The 12,730-nt window shown below is 38.8% G+C and overlaps 1 protein-coding gene across 5 annotated transcripts in view; it reads right to left on the bottom strand.

The window, feature by feature from the left end:
* Positions 1-11,876, bottom strand: part of GSK3B (glycogen synthase kinase 3 beta) — a 196,830-nt gene extending 184,954 nt beyond the window's left edge. For 4 of the 5 annotated variants that reach the window (XM_024769219.1, XM_024769218.1, XM_024769221.1 and 1 more), the window contains exon 1: positions 11,364-11,876. In XM_024769219.1, the coding sequence (XP_024624987.1) occupies positions 11,364-11,451 (88 nt within the window). In that variant the 5' untranslated portion in view covers positions 11,452-11,876. The remainder of the gene's footprint in view (positions 1-11,363) is intronic. The other variant, XM_024769222.1, reaches the window with a different exon arrangement.
* Positions 11,877-12,730: the final 854 nt, after the last annotated feature.

Here is a 12,730-nt window from a genome sequence, read left to right on the forward strand (position 1 = left end):
ACATGTTGACATAATATTTTGGATACACTGCTTTAAATAAAATATATTCTTAAGATTAAGTTCACCTGTCTTTTTACTCTTTTTAATGTGGCTCCTAGAAAATTTTAAATTACATATGTGACTCACATTTGTGGCTTCCATTATATTTCTATTGAATAGGTCTGGTTTAAACAACTACTTAACATTTATATTGTTCAGATTTCTGTACCTGCTTCAGATTGGCATGGTAATCACTTGATCACAATGATACTAAGTAACCTTCCAAACATCTTGCCTCAGTGTCTAGATACTGAAAAGGTGAGACACCTGCCAAAAAAGTGTGTCAGCTTCTTAACTACCCTTTTGGAGCAAATGTGGAAAAAAAAACCAACTAAAAACTTTTCCAGATACATTTACCAAACAGTTAATACTCCAGGCACTGCTAGCTGATGTCATGAGACTATGTTAGATAAGAACTACTCAGGGATGCAAAGAGATGGGATCCAAGAAATAGGACAGTGGACCCTAAAGAGCAGTGAAAGAAGTTAGAGGATGACAGCTGTACAGCAGAGGCCTGGAGAACAACCAGGCCAGATCCCAGTAGGACAGCACTCCAGGAAAAGAATGGAGGGTATGGCAGAATCCAGAGAATGCTTAATAAAATTTGAGGGGAAAAAAATGAAGACTGTGATCATTGCAAGCTGTGCAAGAAAAAGAAAACGGCAACAAAAAAGTGTAAAAAAGGGCTTCCCTGGTGGCGCAGCGGTTGGGAGTCCGCCTGCCGATGCAGGGGACGCGGGTTCGTGCCCCGGTCTGGGAGGATCCCACGTGCCGTGGAGCGGCTGGGCCCGTGAGCCCTGGCCGCTGGGGCTGCACGTCTGGAGCCTGTGCTCCACGACGGGAGAGGCCACAACAGTGAGAGGCCCACGTACCGCAAAAAAAAAAAAAAAAAAAAAAAAAAAAAAAAAAAAAAAAAAAGTGTAAAAAAAAGTTGAAAGCAAAGGAAATGTGATCGCCACTTCAGAAAGTTTGGTAATTCTTTAAAATATTAAACAGTTACCATATGACCTAGCAATTCCACTCCTAAGTATACACCCAAAAGATCTGAAAATATATGTCCACACAAAAACTTGTTCACAAATGTTCATATCAGCATAATTCACAATAGCCAAAAAGTAGAAACTATCCAAATGTCCACTGACTGATGAACGGGTAAACAAATGGTGGCATTTCCATACAATGGAATATTATTCAGCAATAAAAAGTAATGAAGTACTGATAAATGCTACAACATAGATGAACCTAGAAGACATTATATGAAGTGAAAGAAGCCAGTCACAAAAGGCCACATATTTTATGATTTCATTTATATGAAATGTCAAGCATAGGCAAATCCATAGAGACAGAGAGTAGATTAGTGGTTGCCTGGAGCTGGAAGGAAGGGAAATATGAGGAATGACTACTAATGGATACAGGGTTTCTTTTTGGGGTGATTAAAAATGTTCTAAAATTAGATTGTGGTGATGGTTGCATCACTCTGTGAGTACTGGAAACCACTGAACTGTACACCTTAAATTAATGAATTTTATGGTATGTGAATTATATCTCAATAATGCAGTTTTTAAAAGGAAATGTAATCATTGTACACTATTCACCTTAATGTCTAGATATTGAGTACTGATCATCTGAATAATAATTTAAATAAATATTTAACTAAAAATGGTGGTATAATTGCATTAGTAAGATAGTAAAAGGGAGATGGTGATGACTATAAATAATACCTAAAAATAATTTTAAGACATAGACAAATAGTACACTAATTAAAATTATGATAAAACTACTAGAGGAAATAGCTGTCATAGTTAAGGTTGCCTCTGAGAAACAGAAATGAGGGAGAGGAGTTACGCTTCGATATTAAGACTTTCTGCACTATTTGATTTCTTTAAATCATACGATAGTGTATTACTTAATAAAAAAAATTTTTTTTAATTTTTTAAGACTAAGGAATGCTTGGTTTAGGAGCAGAATGAAACCATGCGCTCTTAAAGAGGTAAAAGGCACAGGCTTCATTGACATTGACGCACTCTGCGCCTCTGATCTCTCAAGAGAACAGGTTTTCTCATCTAAGATGTTCAAAAAATGCAAAGTTAAAGGAAAATATCAATTATCTTTTTCTTTACAATGAAATAAACAGCTATTTCCAGCAAGAACACACATGATATCTACTTGACCTTATAGATCATTTCTCAAATACACAAAGAGTGGCAAATATTTTAAATGTGCCACTAAGCGTTCATCGGTTATGCCTGTTATCATTTTACCTCTTATTACCAAGAGAAGCACTCTCTCATCTTTGTATTTACTCCCCATCCAACTCATATTCAAAAAATAAGGGTTTAGTTATCTACTAGGATGAAAAACAATAGCAATTTTCTAGAATAACTGATTTAAATGTTGTTTTAATTCTAACACTCTTATGCTAAAGCCAATGTTAATTCAGGTCTGCATACACAAAATGTTATTTCATAGCAGAAATAACCTGTAAAGATTCAGAATATCTATGGAAGGATACTTAAGAAATTGGAATGCTGACTGTCTCCAGGAAAGAGGGCTGGTAGTTACAGAGCAGGAGGAGGAGGAAGACATCACTGAGTACTTTTAAATTTTGAATCATGTGAATAAATTCCATTTTTAAAAGCAAAATATGTAAATAAGACAAACACGGAATTGTCTATCATACAGCATCCAATTTATATTATTATTGTGATTGTTACTATCCATTACGTAAATATGATACACATATATACATATAATTTATTATTATTATTGAAACCCTACCAACTCAAAGCTTCCCTCTTCCCTTCAGAGTTTAAATAATGTGTAAAGTGCGAAAGCTCTGAAATTCCAGTAAGACAGCAAATGCACCTACAATACCGTCAGTCTGATGCCAGGCATAACTCCAGCACTCCAATTCTCCAGGTGCTGCCTTTATGAATTCAAAAGTCTAGGATTAGCAACTCGACTCAACTCAATAACTTCCACACAGATCATGAAGAAAGTGGTTAATCAATTTAAAAGAATTAACTGATTTTACGGAATAAGGGGAAGTAGAGGGAGTCACATTTTTAAAAGATAGGTTAGCCTTCCTTAGAAAGAAATCTGAAACATCTTCTCACTTATATTAGTCAATTAAGCCCCTAAAAATTTCTTAGACCTCCAAAAGAGAAAAAAAAGTACGTTGTCATGATTGTCCTTTTTCTTCAGGTAAACAATTAAGATACCCACCTTTTCAATTCTCATTATAGAGGCCATAAGTGTATTTGGTAAAGTGACTCTCTAACAGCTAATCATAATTCATAAGAAAGCTTAAATGATTCCATGCAGTGCCTTCTAAGCATTCCACAAAGGTATGGGCATGTCAAAATCCAAAGAGCACCTCCATATATACCACAGAAGAAAAAATAAGACAACAAATCTTAAATCAGATAAAATGCTGTTGCTGAGTAATATACATAGATGGGCAATGGAAGAAAGAGTTGGAAACGATACTCTGGGCTAGCATACTGAAGACTTTAGTACCTTCATCCGTTATCACTGAAAGCCAACTGGAATTGGTCAACCAGACAGGTAACTTCAGGTAACAAAGAAATTAGAGACTGTTTAATTCAGTGAGAAGTTGAGAATCCCAGCTACCCAGAAGAGACCTTCCTGACTCCTGTCCTTTTGAGAGAGTGAAGTTAGTATAATTTAACCTTCCCTAGACCAAAATTTTGAACAATTATCAGAGTGATTTCCCCTGGGGTTGTGTGAGGCTACACTAGGTAACCGCAATATGCTTGTTTTCCTGAACTGTCTGTCTATACTTTTTAGAAGGTGTAATGCTTAATATCAGTGTAATTCACTCCCTTCTAATTGGCAGTTTTAAAAAAAAAAAAGACAAGTGAATGACTTAGAACTATGTGTTAAAGAATAAAAAAAGAACTCTAAATAAAAGCCAAAAAATAACCTATGAGGAAAGAGTATGCACCATTTGTGTGGGGATTTTTGGTTCACTTCCTGATTGTCAAATACGAACGAATTCCAAAAAGGTGATGTTCCAAATAACCCAACTGCACATGATGCATAGCTGTTAATTCTTTAACAACAAGTACAACAACAACCTGAAGGCTCACAGTTCCAGACATAACAAGTGTTCGATAGATACTTGACTAATTGGTTGTGTACATATAATAAAATTTCATGAAGTTTGCTGTCAAATATTAAAATAAAGAGTAGAGCACTTAAAATACTTCACAACATATAGGAAGGGATGGAGAGAAATAATTCTTAATAATGGCTAATTTGGGGCTTCCCTGGTGGTGCAGTGGTTGAGAGTCCGTCTGCTGATGCAGGGGACACGAACCGGTCTGGGAAAATCCCACATGCCGCGGAGCGGCTGAGCCCGTGAGCCCTGGCCACTGAGCCTGTGAGCCCTGGCCACTGAGCCTGCGCGTCCGGAGCCTGTGCTCCGCAACGGGAGAGGCCGCAACAGTGAGAGGCCTGCATACCGCCAAAAAAAAAAAAAAAAGGCAAATTTGTAGAATCACATTCTAATATTACCTGGAAATATAAATACACCAGATTTATTTACGATCAATCAGTACTTTTCAATAAAAACCAGTGCTCCAACTGAACATTAAACCAAAAAATACCATATACTACTTATTTTTCTTTTTGTGCCATCATAAGCTCTAACATTTTCATTTTCAATGTTTGTCTTAACAAGTTTTCCCTGAAATCTTAAAAGAATTGAGAATTTTTTCCAATATAACTGTAAGTAATTAAATACTATATTTGCTAACAGGCATGCCTGAAACTAATTTCAAAAACGGTACCAATCATGAAAGTCTTACACAGTCACTGCTAAATTATCAATGAAAGACTATCCTAAAAGAAAAGGCACTTTAGCTTATCTCTGGAATCCAAGTGTTAAGGCAACAGCAATCCATTCTCTATAAAATATACAATAAAGAGCAAGAGCTCTAGAATCAGAATGCCTGTATTTGAATTCTAGCAGAGCAATCTTCTAGTCAGGTAATCTTGGACAAGTGGCTTCACTTCTCTAAATGTCATTTACCTATCTATAAGGTGGGGATAATAGTATTAGCTACTTTGTAGAGTTGTAATGATTAAAATGAGCTGTTGCATGTAAAGAATTTAGCAGATTGCTTATTAGCATTTAATAAACATTCAACAGACATATCACAAGTCAATCACGTTATTATTCACAGCCCCTTTCTATTAAAGCAACCTACTTATTTTTGGCTTCCTAAGCCAAGGAATTCAACATGATACAATTAATGGTAATGAAAAAATGGAGTATTAATGTTACTGCTTTGCACCAATGTTACCAATATTTTTGCCTGCCTACCTACCATCTCTTTGGCATTAGGGCATGCTCATTCAATCCTAGGACTGTAAGAGTTCATTTAAATTATACCACCATCTAAAACACAAGCTTCTATGGGAGTTTGCTAGTGGCCTAGTGGTTAGGATTCCGGGCTTTCACTACCGTGGCCCAGGTTCAATCCCTGGTCCGGGAACTCAGATCCCACAAGCCGCGCAGTGCAGCCAAAAAAATGTTTAAAATTTTAAAAATACAAGTTTCTAGGAAAATAGTGCCTCGTTCGTCAGGAATGTTTACTTTTCATTATTAAATTGATTTGAAAGGACAATCAAGAAATTAACAACTCCAAACTATGTTAATAAAGGAACACGTTAAAGGTTCATATTCATGCCATTGTTGGCCATGGTATCCTGGAGACAAAAGGAAAACCTGGTTTGGCAAAATTAGTTTCAAAATAACCAAAACATCATTGCCTCAACATGATCACACTAAAATGCTTCTAAGAAAACTATTCAATACAAAAATATAAGATTCAATCATTTACAGAATTTCAACTTGCACACGCTTTGAAAGTACACTTTTCTCCCCGAAACATAAGCAAAAGTGAGAAAGGAAATCATAAACTAAGACTCCAAATCTACAAAGTTGTGTCTTTGTATCTTGTTTCAGACCAAGTATATTACAGACATGAGCATAAACTGAAATAATTTACTGAATGTCCATCACGTGCTAAATATTAACTCATTTTTTAAAAAAACTAGAATAAAAACTCAATAATAAATAGAATAGAATAAATATCCCTTTATTTTATCAATTTAATGGTAGGAAACTTGGGAAAACAAATTGCTCTCCTTTAACTGTCAGTTTTTCCTTGCTGTTTTGTTCACACAGGTCTTCATATAAATATACATTTCTATATCGCACTCAACCAAGGTCAAAGACAATTTATATAACCAAGGATGGTTTGTACAACCCAAGATAGAAGCAAAGATTGCAACCTCTACTTTAAAACCAGTGAACCATGAAAATGCTTCTATCCTTGCAATCATGCAAGGTTCCCTTTCCATACTATCCCCTCCAACCCCTCCCCCCCAAAAATAGGCTAGAAAATGATGCTAAACATTCCAATAAATTCATTTATTCATGGTGATTATGTTCTTAGTAGAACAATATCTGGGAAATCAGGTTAGTTCTGTTAGTACCAGCATATAATCCCATCACACCCACATGCTCTGCCCCTCCATTCTCCTATTGCAGGGTGGAGCATCACAAGACACACCACAATCCCACAGCCTGCCCAATCCCACCCCTGTCCCACAATCCCATGAGAGTTATTAAATGTATGGAACTGCAGCACATGCACGTTTCACAGCCTTCTCTACACATAATGCACACACAAAAACAGATCTCCCTTGGTCTCAGAATCTGCTGCTGACACTTAAGAAACTCTGGCTTCCCCAGCCTTGCTGTTTCTCCAAAACAGTATCTCACACCAGCAACCTAAGTCCAAAACAAGGGGCAGACAGCACAGGATACAAGTATATACTGATTTTCAGCTGAACTATGCAAGTGAAATGAGAAGATGTTGCCTCATTTTCTAAATGCAATTCCCAACCAGTCATAAATTGATTTGTGAACCTCTGGGTTCCCTTGAAGTTTTTTCTTAGTACCTGTGCCTTAAAGTCATTTCACAATTAGCATTCTAGAGGTGCATGTAACAAGAGAGCATGCAATTTTTATATGAAGGTCTAGTTTTTTTAACAACTCTGGAAAGGGCTGGTTGGGAAAGGAATGAAAACAATGAAAATAAAAGTCTAGTTTTCAGTTTCACACATGAGCTCTCTTCCACAATGGATAATCTAGGAATTGGTTACATTCTAATAACCTGATTTTTATGTGTCACAAAGAGATTAAATTCCCTCTGGAATAGAAAAACTCTAAGTTGCCACCTGCTCTTTGGTTTTAGTCACCATACAACTAAATACTACACAGTAACATGCAACTACTATTAATTATTTACTTCACTAAAAAAAAATTGATCTAAAAAAGTTTTATATGAGGAAATAACTTCTCCTTGACTTAGCTAGACAACTAGCTAAATTTTCACTAATAGTTTATGAAAAAGATTTATTAATAATATTTTAACCAAAAGTCACCATAGACAGTCCCTTACTTTCTCTATTTTGAGTAAAATATCATGTGATTCTACAGAAGAACATAACTATTTACATTTATTTAATAACACTTGAATATGGACGAGGACAAAAAAAATGGGTTCACCATAGCGAGTAAAAAAAAAAAAAAAATTCAGGGACTTCCCTGGTGGCACAGTGGTTAAGAATCCGCTTGCCAGTGTAGGGGACACGGGTTCGAGCCCTGGTCTGGGAAGATCCGCCATGCTGTGGAGCAACTAAGCCCGTGCGCCACAACTACTGAGCCTGTGCTCTAGAGCCCACGAGCCACAACTACTGAGCCCACACACCAGAACTACTGAAGCCCGAGCACCTAGAGCCCGAGCTCTCTAACAAGAGAAGCCTCCTCAATGAGAAGCCCGTGCACCGCAACTAGAGAGAGCCCACGTGCAGCAACAAAGACCCAACACAGCCAAAAAAAAAATTCAAATATACTGTTTTAAACTTAGCTCAACAAAAAAAGGCAAAAAATACTTGTTATAAAATCAACTTTTAATTTCTGCTGGAGTCTGCATATTACCATTATTTTAAATGCAAGGTTTACTTAAGAATAACCATTATTTATGAAAAACTAGTTTTAAGCATGTACTGAAGATTAAATTAAAGGCTGTATAAAATATCTAAAATTTTTATGTCACGGTTTAGCCCAAAAAATATTTTCATTGTTTTCAAATAAATTACCATCGGGTTATTATAACTAAGTTTCAAGTGTGAGGTTTCTGAATCTACATAAAAAATTATTTTCTTTTTTAGGACTTTAAATGGAATGCATATAAATAAAAACCTTTAGTTTACTACTCCTGAAAATAAATCTGACAGTTTTGGGTTCAGAAAAATTAGGAAGAGTTCAAGACTGTAAAGTTAAATATCATTGCCAGTAACCAACTGCTGCCTCTGAATTTCAAGAAAACCTATTGTATATTAAATTTTTAAAAAGTGAACTCAACTACCCTCTCATCTCAGCACTTTCTCAACTTTCCCATTACAATCAACAATATAACTTGGTGGTCAAATCTTCCAGACCAGTAACATCAGAATTTATTTTTAACTCCTGACTCCTTCCCAAATATTCCCCTTCAATCCAATCCAAAGCCCTGCCAGTTCTGCATTCACGCTGTCTCGCAAATGTGCTTTCATCTCATTTTCACACTTTATATTCTCTCATTCTTCATGACATACCCTACTACTCCCTAAAATGGCTCTGATGTTTTGTTACTAACACATCAACTCAGCTGCCCAGATCGTCTTCAAATATTTTGTTCAGCAACCTACAGTAAATACCAATCTCTCTTGAATCTCAACCGAACTCTTACAGGCCCCCTTTGCCCTCCATCAGTTAACATGTTTCTCAAATTCCATCTCCTCTTATTTTCCTATTTAGGCCCCTTTCATTCAGATTTACTAACCTGCTTTATAAATACAAAAATCACTACCTCTGTGCGTCTGTCCATTCCTTCCATCTAGAATCCTCTATGCTTCTGTCAATTCAAGTTACTGCCTCCTTTAACACCTGTCTAAAAACACACCTCTACAGAAGTCTTCTCTCTCCAGCCCTCTACCTCATCCCTTCATTTCTTGTCCCTCTGAACGAAGCACTTCTGTTTGCATTTATAATCTTGCAGTCATCATGATATTGTTTTCACATTTTGACCTATAACCTGTCTCAACAACTGACAAGCTTTTCAGGCCAAGGACTATAATTTCTTACGTATCTCTCATTTGAACAGGGGTCCCTTAGAACACTAGCACTCCAACAAATGCTTAATTACTCCCCTTTCTTCCAAAATGTCCTTAAAGTCAGGGTTGTCAAAAACACATAATTAGCACTGATCTCCAACTTTTAAAATGTTAGGTTGACCTATATGGTAACAGAAAAGTCAACATTTTAACCTGCACACTTTGCAAGAGTTACTCCATCCTCAGGCAACATCCACACAGGATTCAAAGAGAATCCTGGAAACTAAATGAGAAGTCCCCAAATTTATTATTATAAGCTATCCTATTTTGCTCTCTGAAATATATCTAATACATTAATTACCTAAAATTGATTTCGAGTGGTTTTTAAACCAAGATGAAAAACATCCTAACACTCCAGTACCACAAGAGGCTCTTAAGTAGCTATTATAAGATTTGCTTCATCACAGCAGAAAATTACCCCGGAATTTAAAAATATTCCTCTCAAATGACCCCATGAAGTGCTTAGAAAGCTTGACCATTCCCTGAAAGATGCATCATCAGCTTCCCTCTTCACATACCCTGCATTCTGAACTAGCTAGTCACCAAAAAAAAAAAAAAAAAAAAAGACTTAACTCTCAAAAATAATCTCCCATTCAGTTATTACCTTAGACTACCCTGTTTCAGGCAAGTTCCAAAAGCCAAAATAAATTGAAATCCTGAGTTCAAATAAGAGTGATCATTTTATGTTGCTTAAGGACATAATCAATTTCATATAACAGCAAATACTTTTTAAAAATCTCAGTTCAATTCTCTCCTTCTAGGAGGCAAAACAGTTTTTCTTTGCCCTCATCATGCCCCTTTCTGGAGGAATAAGGAAACAATACAGATATTTTTGTCAAATTCTGTAAGTATGTTTAAATAAACTGTCATTAAATACCACATAAACATATCCACATACAGAGAACATTAGAACATTGGACACTTAGTATAGACTTGGACACTCAACATAGACTTTTCTGCACAAATCAGGGAAGACGGTACAGTCTAGCAACAACCTTGAACACAGCCCAAGTATCCCTATTATATGCAGGACCACAGCCTTCTGCAAAACCTATGATGGAATGGTCTAAATCCATATTCTTCTAACTCCATAGTCTTACCTAAATTCAACAGGAAACCAATGCAAGAGTATTTTAAATAGTCTTAAGAAGGAACCCCTGAACTCTAGATCATTTAGCAAGTACTGAGTGCAATGGCACCCTAAAACTGAACTTTAATGATGAGTCAGTGACAATTAACATTCAACTTAGCATTTGGCAACATTACAAGTCCCAATCAAAACTTGGACATACTTCCAAATTACCTTTTGATTAAACGTTAATTCTATAGTGGTAGATTGGTAATGTCAAAATGGAAAGGTTAAGAGTTAACATATTATATACCACTTATCCAATTTAGAACAATGCATGTTGAGATACTACTGCTACTGCATATCAATCAGCCCCACCGGTCCCTTCTAAAGGGAAGAATCAAAGCTTGCCTCCAAACCGTAATGTGGTTACGGAGCAAGTTCATCTCTAGGTTATGAACACACACTTTGTATAGTCACATAGGCAAGAAAGAAATGTTACGAGACAGTGACAATTTAGCTCCTCTATTAAGTATACAAAACTATGGTAACCCCTAAGCCCTGAGCTAACTCAACTATCCCTCATTCCAAAAAAGACACATTCTGCAAAGGCACATAATGGTTTATGAGTCTTGTCCTTCGCTTTATTCAAAAGGATGAGCAAGTAAACACTTCCATCGCTATTCTAAGATGGAAAAACTCAACCACTTGATAAAGCTATCAACTGCAAGAAAACTATATGAAAAGAACTAAGTTTCAGATCGAATCATCCAAATAAAAATCATATTCCCTCAATTCAAGGTTAATAAGACCGGGGGAGGGGATATGGGAGGAGAAAAGAGGGAGCTGCCTCATCCTTGACTGAAGACAGGTTTTTGCCCTTTTCCATTACCTCCGGCTGTTATATCAGAAAGTCTCATATTTTAAGATCCTGATATTTTAAAGTCTCTTATTTAAAGGGTGAGGTGGAAAGGGGGTGTAAAATAAAATCAATACTCACTGCTAACTTTCATGCTGCCAAAAGCTGAAGGCTGCTGCACTGGCTTGCAGCTCTCCGCAAAGGAGGTGGTTCTGGGCCGCCCTGACATGATCACTCTCTTTCCGAATCACCTTCTTTTCCTTCCTTCCTCCTCTTCTTCCTTTTGTTTTATGTTGGGGTGTTAGGTTAATGATAAATGCAGCATTAAGTTCTCCCACAAGAAAAAGACTTCGTCCTCTTGGCTTTTCACTCCTTTTGTACAGCTATAAAAAAAAGCGAGCGATGTATTTCTCCTTGAAGACAGATCAGTACGGATATTTAACATATAGATGATCGGGAGCTGGGAAAAAAATACAGTTCTTTCCCCTCACTTTCCTTGGAGGGGAGATATGGTTGGGAGGTCCTAAAAAATATATATCACGTGAAACGGGGGCAGATACTTGATTGAAAATAAGTACTCTGAATATTATATTTTCCTCGGGGATTTTTTTTCCGAGTCAATGAAGAAGGGAAGCGGCGGAAGGATCACGAGTCTCACGCTTGAAAAGAAAGGGGGATGGGAAGGAGGGAGGGAGAGGGAGGGGGTGGCTCGGAGATGCGTCGGGAAACGCTGCGGCTCCGACAGCGGCGGGATCCGGCGGCCTGACGGCAGGGGCCCGGCGAACTGGAAGGCGGCGGAGTCGCGAGTCAGTCAGAGGCGGGCGGTGGCGGCGGCTCCCCTCCTCATTGCGCCAGGAGCAGCTGCACTCGGCGGCTGGATCCAGCGGCCATGGCGGCGGCGGTGGCGGAGGCAGCTCCCTTCAGACCCCAGGCAGCGGCTCCTCGACTGCTCCCCATACGCCGGGGACATGGGAACCCAGCAACCGCTTCCGTCCCTCGGGGCCCCCTCCCCCGTCCAAGGCACCAGCGCGGCCGCCCTCCCGCCCCTCGCTTCTGCACGGTCCCGCTCAGGAAGTGTCCGCGCTTTGCCCCCAGCCTGGGCCCTGTCAGTGGCTGCAGGGCCGGCTCCTCCTCGCTTCCTTCCTTCCTTTGTCACTCGGCCCGGGCGGCGGCGGCGGCAGCGGCAGCACAAACCTGCATTCGCCCGGGTCGGGGGCAGCTCTGTGTGAGGAGTGCCGTCTGCGCAGCCGCCTAGCTTTTCCCCACTCCCCCTCCCCCCTCCTACTCGTCCTCCGCCTCCTTCCTCCCCCACCCAGCCTTACACCGCCCAGCGCCCCCGCGTCCGCGTAACAGGCGTCTGGGAATCGCCGGCCGAGCCGAGTGTCCTCCCCCTTCGGTAGGGGAGCCGAAGCCCGAGCGGAACCAATCACGGATGTCGTTTGTTTGCAGATCCTCCCGGAAAAAGCCGATCGACCTGAGGAGCCAATTAGAAAGTGTCGCTGGAAATT

This window comes from Neophocaena asiaeorientalis, unplaced genomic scaffold (genome assembly GCF_003031525.2).
Source record: "Neophocaena asiaeorientalis asiaeorientalis breed wild unplaced genomic scaffold, Neophocaena_asiaeorientalis_V1.1 scaffold671, whole genome shotgun sequence".
Lineage (NCBI taxonomy): Eukaryota > Metazoa > Chordata > Mammalia > Artiodactyla > Phocoenidae > Neophocaena > Neophocaena asiaeorientalis.